The 9,601-nt window shown below is 34.9% G+C and overlaps 1 protein-coding gene across 1 annotated transcript; it reads left to right on the top strand.

Moving 5' to 3' along the window:
• Positions 1–1,411: 1,411 nt before the first annotated feature.
• On the top strand, positions 1,412–4,469 carry LOC127808148 (patatin-like protein 2). Its single transcript, XM_052346553.1, has 7 exons — positions 1,412–1,795; positions 2,339–2,520; positions 2,648–2,834; positions 3,276–3,437; positions 3,560–3,862; positions 3,956–4,131; positions 4,247–4,469. The coding sequence occupies exons 1-7, from the start codon at positions 1,655–1,657 to the stop codon at positions 4,320–4,322; spliced, it is 1,227 nt and encodes a 408-aa protein (XP_052202513.1). The 5' UTR covers positions 1,412–1,654; the 3' UTR covers positions 4,323–4,469.
• Positions 4,470–9,601: the final 5,132 nt, after the last annotated feature.

Genomic DNA, 9,601 nt, shown 5'->3' with positions numbered 1-9,601 from the left:
AGGGACAGCGGAATAGCTTTCCTTCACCTTCATCGAGAGGGTCTTAGCACAACTTTAGTGAAGGGTTTTAAGGTGTTTAGGCATTGACCAACTAGGTCTTCCACACTTGAGAAGGTGAGCTGGTCACCTGAGGTTGCATGTTCGGAAATTAAATTTGGCAATAAGGAGGATGAGGCTTGTTGGATAATCAACACTGAAAATCGTCCGTGGAAGTATGTCGCTGCACCCCTTATGGATGGTTTTATTTTTATGCATATGGATGATTAATATCATGTCTTATAAGGGTTATTTTTTATTTATGCTCCTATTGTGCATGTTTCAATTTCTGAAAAATACTTTGAAAATCTGTAAACCCTTGCATTGATCTACAAAGAGTTGATTTTTGGCCTCGGGGCCTTATGTCCTTTCATCTTCATCATCGTTAAAGTCTTCTAGGTAAACTTGACATCTTTGTGCAAGTTGACCATGAGCTACATATTTTCTTGGTCGCCTATCTTCATTCATGTTTTTGTTTGCATAAATTCTTATAGCATCAAGTTAATTTGCAATTTCTTTAAAATGTTATTCAAAAAATTGGAATTTGAGATCCATTTCTTTCCTCCAAGGCCTTTAACACTACGTTATGATTTTGCTGTTATAATTTTGCTCATATGGGCTTCAACTCGCCCTGGTCATCACCGAGAGGGTTTCTAGTAATAACTCTATCGTCTTCCGTCTAGACAAACATTTATCCCACTCTAATACTACTTGGTGAAGCATATACCGTGACCAAAAAAAAATACGTGACTAATCCTTTCACAAACACAAAACTCCTGAATTAGAGAAAATGCTATAATTATGTTTGTATGCTAAAATAAACTCAAGGCCTCCTATTTATAGGCTTAAAATTTTAAACTTCCTATTCTATGGGGTAAAGGAATTCTAATCAAGAAAGGAAAAATAAAGTAAGTAAGAAACAAAATAAGAATCTTAAATACTCTAGAATAACAAATCCTAGATTAATTAAGAAATAATTACAAAACTGGTAAATAAGTTCTAAAATGATTAAATAATTAGAATTACAAAATTATAAAAAAAAAAAAAAAAAGGGAAGCCCTGCGTTACATTATTTCAATTACTATATAGGTACGGATTGTTTTTCTCAAAAATCTCCATCCAAGCGTGTTGATCCCGAACCATGATCTTGCCCGTATTTTCTGAAAGTATTCCATACACAACCCACAAATTGGTCATATCTCCATGTAATAATGAATTTGCGAATTAACTTCAAGCTCAAGTGTGTCCAATTAAGTATTTGTTTGGAACGTGGACCATTTCAACATACATACGAAGAAGTAGTAGATTACTTGGGGAGATCATTAAGCATATATATATATATATATTCATATTACTTGTTCCTCTTGCAGCCTCGTTGACCTGAATATTTTCCATCAAGTCCCTCACAATTTTTGAGAAATTAATTTCTTGGTCTTGAAGATTGATTATGGACACTAAATTAAGATGTGCAGCGATTGATGGAAACTATCGTGGAAGTCATGCCAGCTCTCCAGGGCTCCTAGCTATAAATGCACAACCCAGAAGCATCTTCTCCATTCATTCTATCATTCAACTTCAAAGCTTTTTGCTGCAATAATATCACTTTGAATTGTTACTGATGAAGAAAGCAGTATCGTCTCCTTTGCAAATCCAGCCCCCAACTTATGGAAAGTTGGTAACCATTCTCAGCATCGACGGAGGCGGCATCCGGGGACTCATTCCTGCCACTATCCTTGCTTACCTTGAATCCCAACTTCAGGTGTAACTTCTTCTTCTTCTTCTTCCTTTTTGGGTGAGGTTTTTAAGATATGATGCGAGTCTTGAGCTAGCTAGCTAGAAAGAGGGAGTTTACCAATCATTTATTCATATTTTTGTTCAAATTATTACACAATTACAATTATAGCAATATTTATTGATGATGATAAAAGAAAACTCATTAAGAATGGATCCTGTAGAAACTTTTATTTTTTATGTCATCTAAATTTCCTTGGATTCCAAAATTTTGGTAAACCCGCTCAACTGCAGCATCCTTGATTTCAGAAGTTATACATATATACATGCACAATGAAAGGGAATCAAGTTCCAGCTTTTAGTACTCTGAGACTTGGTATATAATATTAGAAGTGTTTGTCGCAGTCTTAAGGGTTTTATCACCTCACTCAAAGCAAGTAATTAATCTTTACACAGTTGAACAATTTTCCAGAAAATTATTTTGGTTCCATTCGAATAAAATTAATATTCATCTCGGACTTAAAACATATTACTAATTCAAATAAAGCAACCTTGGATTTGTTATATATAGGCGTTGGATGGTGAGGATGCAAGGCTTGCAGATTACTTCGATGTGATTGCGGGAACAAGCACAGGAGGCCTTGTCACTGCCATGTTAAGTGCTCCTAATGAAGATAATCGCCCCCTCTTTGCTGCCAAAGACATCAAGAATTTCTATCTTGAGCACTGCCCTAAGATATTCCCTCAAAATGGGTACTTGTAACTATAATATATATATATATATCTTGTCTGCCCTTTATCTGTGCTATGATAATTAATATTGTATCTAGCAAAAGTATATATATATGGACTTCTATGCTTTGCTTCCAATGAATTGCAGAGGCCGATTTGCATCCATCAGAAACACCTTTAAGTCACTAAATGGGCCCAAATATGACGGAGCATACCTTCATGAGATTATAAAGGAGAAGCTCGGGGAAACCCGGCTGCATAAAACATTGACCAACATTGTTATTCCGACTTTTGATATCAAGCATATGCAACCAACCATTTTCTCCACTTATGAGGTATCTGTCTTAATTTCTCTCTTAGTTTTAATTCCTTTGGCAGTTTCTACCTGGCAGATCAATCATTGAACAATATAATGATGTTGTATTGATTTGATTGTATATTATATATATATATATATATATATCAAAGAGGATAGGATATGTGTAGTGGTTCTCAAAATCCAAAACATGGGAGAGCAAAGGGTGTCTCATAAAATTTAAACTTTGGCTTTGAGCGGGCAAGGAGATTCACCTTTAGCTAAAATCCAAACAAAAATGAAAAACTAGCAAGTGCGTATTTGTTTAGACTTTGGTTATTAATTGATAATTCTGAAGATGAAAGACACCTATGGATTAAAATTATATTTTCAAAAAAATATTAAGAATTAAACCTCCAACTATATTCTTTTATGCTAGATATTAGTTAATAATGACATTGTTTATTTTCAACTCACGCAGGTGAACAATTCGCCATTATTAGATGCTCGGTTGGCTGATATATGCATAGGCACATCCGCAGCCCCAACTTACCTACCCGCCTATCAGTTCAAGAACCAAGATAATCAAGGAAATGCTCGGGAATTTAATCTTATCGATGGTGGAGTTGCTGCTAATAATCCGGTATATATAATCATCATTCAAATTGACGATTAACCATAATAAGACTTAATTTTAGTAACATAGCATTCAAATAATTAAGTTCTGTGGATTTAGTCTCTGTATACTGTTTCCATGTTTTGCAGACTTTACTTGCAATAAACCAAGTTACAAAGCAGATATTCAACAAAAACCCCGATTTCTTCCCAATTAAGGCCATGGATTTTGATAGGTTGCTGGTTATATCAATAGGCACTGGCTCGACAAAGCAGGAAAGAAGGTACAACGCTGAAATGGCAGCCAAGTGGGGTGTTCTTGGCTGGTTGCATAATGCGGGTTCCACTCCATTAGTGGATGTCTTCACTCAAGCAAGTGCGGATGTAGTTGATGTTCATAACTTCGTTGTTTTCCAAGCTTTTCATTCCGAAGATAATTATCTCCGCATTCAAGTAACTCACGTCAACCCTTGACTTCTTCTATTCCGAAGATAATTATATACTTCATTTAGGCCAACTAAACTTTCTCGATCATTTTATTATCAGGATGATACATTAAATGGGACTGAATCTTCAGTCGATGTTGCCACCAAAGAGAACTTAGATAGATTAGTCGAAATTGGTGAAAAACTGTTAAAGAAGCCAGTTTCAAGGACAAACATAGAAATGGGACTATGCGTTCCAATCGAAAATGGAGGCACAAATGAAGAAGCTTTGAAAAGGTACAAAATTATAAGTTTTACCTATTAATGCTGGTTAATTGTTGCAAGTCAACAGTTTTCATTTTTTGGTATCAATGTGAACACTGATAATGTTTTTCATAATTAAACCTAACAGGTTTGCCAAAAAGCTTTCGGATGAAAGGAGGCTTCGACTGTTAAAATCCCCACACACCAACAAAGGCTCAGTGTAGAGCACTCGCCTGAAGTCCGTCGATCTGCAACAACTTTTGTATTGTTTTGCTTTTAAGTACATTTTCTTCTTCCCAGATGTGGCATTTTCTTAACTGTAATTTAAGTACATTTTCTTTTTTCGTGCGAAGTGTTTTATTATTGTTTTACCTTTTCCCAGGTGTGGCATTTATATCCCGAGCCTCTTGTATTGTATTTGTTTATCTGTTTATCTTTTTAGGTAATGTATGTTAAAATAAGCAAGATAAGACTCTATTAAGATAATTTATTTATAAAGTTTAAGATAACTTATCCCAATGGTGGAATCGATAAATTTATCTTGAAAGTTCAAGATAATAAGTTATATGATTTCTTTTCAAAAAATTTAACAAACACAATGAAAAATATTTTTGTCTGTGATGCTTTTCATATCTCACCTTTTTCGATTTATATCTTGGTTAACAAATGTTATTTTAGTAAAATTAACTATTATTGCAAATTAATTGTGTTATTATTTGAAATTTTGGTAAATTGCAGTAATTGTTCCTAAGCTCTAATGCAACTACAAGGACACCCTTCATATTTCAAAAATTGCAATAACCTCCTTCTTGTTAAATAATAAGGAGAATTACCATTTTACCTTTTATTCCCTCACTTGTTTCCTCTCTTTCTCTCTCCTCTCTCCTCTAAATTTAGAAAAATAAAAATAAAAAACTAAATAACCAGTGGCGGTTAGTCGCTCGCAATTACTAGGTTTGAACCTAGACAAACTTGTTATCTAGGATAGAATCGAACCCTATTAAAGATCAATCGTCAAAAATTAAGAGATAGGGAAAGAGAAGAAAATGAATAAAAGGAAAAAGAAAAAGTTACCTTATGTGCCAATGATAGTAACATGATCGGTTTGGAGAACAAATGAGGTTGGGTTGCAAGAACAAAAAAAAAAAGAAAAAATCTAGCACATCAAATGAGAGCAAGGGAAAAAACAATTAAAGGTGATGGTTTCAACCTTTTGGTATCTAGACAAGGGGTACGGAGACAGAATTTCGGCAAAGAACAAGGGCAATAACTTTTTAGTAGTTATGGTCGTGACCATTTGATTGGAAAAAAAAGGGGTAGAAAGAGGAGAAACTTTTTAAATATAAAAATATTTTAGTTATTTATAAATATTTAACTGAGCTTAACTAACGAAAACAAAAATTATAACACCATATTAAATCTCAAGAGTATTTGTTCCTAGCAAATATACTAATTTGTATCAAGTGATATAATAGATATAAGTCCAAATATCGATCTCTCAAGAACTAATCTATTTAACTACTGGAATTATAGAATTACTAATTTTAAGTTAAACTTATCAAATATTAATAATTTGATTAAACTAATTAATTAAAATAACAAAATAAAATTGATTTTGACAACGACTCAAATAAAAGAAATCAATAAATTTTAATAATTAAAACACATGTATGAACCTAGTTTTGCAGTATAAATTATGAATTTTTATGCCTATGAATTGGTAAATCAAGTATGTCATTGACAAAATCTCCTAATGCATTCGTTACCTTATCTCTAGATTATAACGAGTCTATTTTCATTTAATAACTTTATATATCTTTATGAAAGTTTAATTAAATAAAAACGTATTATAATTTGTAAAATTTTTAATTTACAGTGAGACTTGTGGGTCACCTTATCGCTAAAAACTACACAAAAAAATCAAATTCTATCTTTAGTCAATTTTACTTTATGATATATGGTATTTATAATGCAGTCCCCAACCTATCTCCTCTCGATCTCAAAATTAGACATTAAATCATGTAAATGATGGCCAAACATTTACAAGCATTAAATCTAATACAACACAGCTAAACATAAATCAAATTATTCAATTACATAAAATTATAAAAATTGCACTGTCATAGTTTCAGCCATAACATAGCCTTAGTTTAATAAATTAGTTCATGATAGGATTAGTTAAAATCTAAATCAACATAAGGAGCATAAGGAAATTAATTAAACAAGGAAGAAGAAGAGAGGCTCCCTTGCCCAGATCTGAAACTTGGTCCTGGTTGCCACACACAGCCTTGCTACCGCACGATCCCAGCCTTGCAGCTTGTAACTGCTGCTTGTGTGAGCCTTGCTTCGGCACTACCCCCACGTGGCCTCCACTACCAAATTGAAAAATCTCCTCTTACCTCACTATCCTTCTCTTCTTGCTTCTTACCGTTCGCCGCTTCAGTCCTCTATTTCCTCAATTTCTTTGATCGGTCGCACTTCCTTTCTCTATTCTCCCCCAATTGCCATTTATAATATTATATATATATATATGTATGACATGCCACCCTAGTTCTCCTCCAATTGCAATTCTCCCCCACCAGTGCCTCCAATTGACACTTTCAATTTATTATATTTTATGTCTCTAAATGTATTATAATATTAATTTTAAAATTAACATTATAAATTAATCTATAATATCTTTTTTTTCTTTTTACACCCAAATCTTTGAATTAATTTCCTTTGCTGGATTCCTACAAAAAGAGATTTAAATTATGTAAAATCTATAAAAACGCATACTTTAAGTAGGAAAAATAACATGCAGTTAAGGTCAAAATTAGATAAAAATATTTATAAAAATAAATTCTATCATGTATGGTGATGCGGGTAAAATTAAAATTTTATGTGTATCACACAGCAAAAGTAATAAATATACAAACCAAACACAACTTGGACATTGAAGCTACAAGTTATTTCATCTTATGAAATACAATAATTAATGTACTTGATGCCCGATATCAGGTTGACTACAGAAATCGTTTTTGTACTGAGACCGAATCCACCTCAAGTCATGGTGGGCCTAGTCTATCCATACTTAGCGTGCAATCTAGTACCTCTACATGAACCTCTTCCTTTGCTAGCCTAAGGATTTTGTACCAACAGCACTTGTGAGTCAATTTCCCCACGTGAAACTCATGCCCAATTAATTTCCTAAAGCAAAGCAAAAAAGACAAAAGTAGAGAATCAAAAGCAGAAGCAGCCAAGCTTCCAAATTTTGTATCTTCCAAAATCCCTCTTACATGCCCAATTGCTCTGCCTAGTCACCCACCCCACCTCCTTAATTTGCTGCCACGTGGACCATACCAAGAGAGGCTATGGCAGTACCGGGAGTAAACTCTCGTCCACTAGTTAGTCAACTAAAAGGCAATAGCCATAGGCATTCCAAAAACACCAACTCAATGCGAATCTATGCAAGGGTTTTATTTTTAAAGCATTTTTAATAGAAAAATAGCACATCAGAAGCATAAAACGTACACAGTGGAAACCAAAATGACCTTACAAGACTTGGTATCTATCAACCACATGTAAAATAGAAAAGCCCATGCCATAGGGGGTTTTTCAGTATACCTTTTAGATGAAGTTCAGTGTTGGTTGCCTACGCGGTGTCCTCTGCCTTCTTTTGTCCATCGAGCTCCACCGAACCACTAAGCATATGGGTGATCAATAGGTCCTCTACATTTGGATAGTAGGGCCTTAGCTTAGAGGAAAATTTTCACATCAGAGCAATTAACGCTCTAATACAGATGATGAAAGTGGGTTATGGGGAAGGCAGAGGCGTGGACGACAATTGCAGAGAGTGGGAGAGGGATTTGAGGTGAGTTTGGTGGATTAAAAGAAAGAGCCCGATCATGTGAGCTACTCTCTATCTTTTCTCTTCTTTTTCTTCTTCTTCCTTTAGCTCTTGTTTGTTGTCTGTCTTCTTCTTTTTCCTTAGAGCTGTAACTTCTTCTTGTTCTTGCTCCAAGATAAGCCGGTGCAGCTCCTTCTTTCTTCTTCTCCCCATAGAAAGGTTGTTGGATAGCAATAAAGCTACCGAGGAAAGGACTACGTATAGCTTCAGGTCACCTCTATGAACCTATCGATCGATTTTGTCTTTAAAGCACCAACTTTGTCCAATTGCCTCTAAGGCCTTACTATCCAATAGCAATCTCCCATAACCATAGATCTATGTGTCCCACACATAATATAACAACCAACATCATTGTTCCATAGTGACGAGGAACACACTAATAGCAATGGATTACTAACCTGCTACATTACTTAGTATGTTTGTGATTTTCTAAGTTCACGCCATGTAGCAATCAGAACACGTCAAATCCTTAACATCGACCGATCTCATCAATCTACTAAGAGGATCTCCCCAAATCCCTAGAGCACCCTAAAAGATCCGGAGTATCCTCTAGCTAGGACTCGGGACGATCCTAATGGTACTGAAGTTTAACTTCATATGAACCTATTAAGGCTCCTCAATTATCGTGCACTATAGTCATTCCACTGATTAACATCTCGACTGAGTGAGAGTCATTGACTGATTAAACGTACAGGACTCGATAACTATGACAAATCTAGTACAGTGTGATTGAGGTAGCATGTCATATCCAATCTGATATTGGAACTCTTTCCAATCTCATGCGTACCCTGGCTAGGGGATTTCCAATCGCAATCACCTACATGGATTACATAAGATGTTCGCTCCTAACAAATGGAGGTCAATGGATCCATTGACGAACATCTATCTCCATACACCATTGCATAGAGACCCCACAAAGAGTATCCCCACTTCTTACACTGGATGGTTTCACTCAACGACAAGTCCCTGATACTAGTGCACAAGACACTATGTCGCATTTAGCCAAAGGACCAGATACACAATCGAGAGCCAACAGATCATTAACCCTCATGCCATGTGATCTGTCACAAGCATCACATTTAGTGGATGTTCTCTAACACCCACCCACTTCTACTATATGCATTTCATACAATGTGGAATATGACTCACCACCTCATTCCCATTAGCATCCCATGCTAACAATGGTAGTAGCCCATGAGCCAATCCACTAATTGAGAAATCATAGTCCCCTTTTAATAAATCTAAGGACTAGGGATACCTTTAAGAAATCCTGAACTAGAGATCCATGTTACACAATCTCAACACCTTGAGAGTATGAAGTTTATTAAGAAATCTTGAGACTCATTCATAAAAGATGAGAGGGAGAGATATGAATGAAAATATGACATTTTATTAATATCAAGAACAATCAACAGTGCCATTTTTTATATATCCCATGTAATGTAAATCTAGCATCTAGGTTACTATCACTAACATCGACTCCCTTTTCAAAGCTAAGAATTTTGCAAATCTAAAACCTTTAACAATGTGGAAATTAACATTTTTGAGGATGTTTCAATTGACTAATATTGAACCCATGATTTGTTAGTCCCTTAGGGAATGGCCACTCAAGAG

Source organism: Diospyros lotus, chromosome 8 (genome assembly GCF_014633365.1).
Source record: "Diospyros lotus cultivar Yz01 chromosome 8, ASM1463336v1, whole genome shotgun sequence".
In the NCBI taxonomy this organism is placed as follows: Eukaryota; Viridiplantae; Streptophyta; class Magnoliopsida; order Ericales; family Ebenaceae; genus Diospyros; species Diospyros lotus.
The sequence above is the reverse complement of the archived record's forward strand: the minus strand, read 5'-3'. Positions and strand labels throughout refer to the sequence as shown.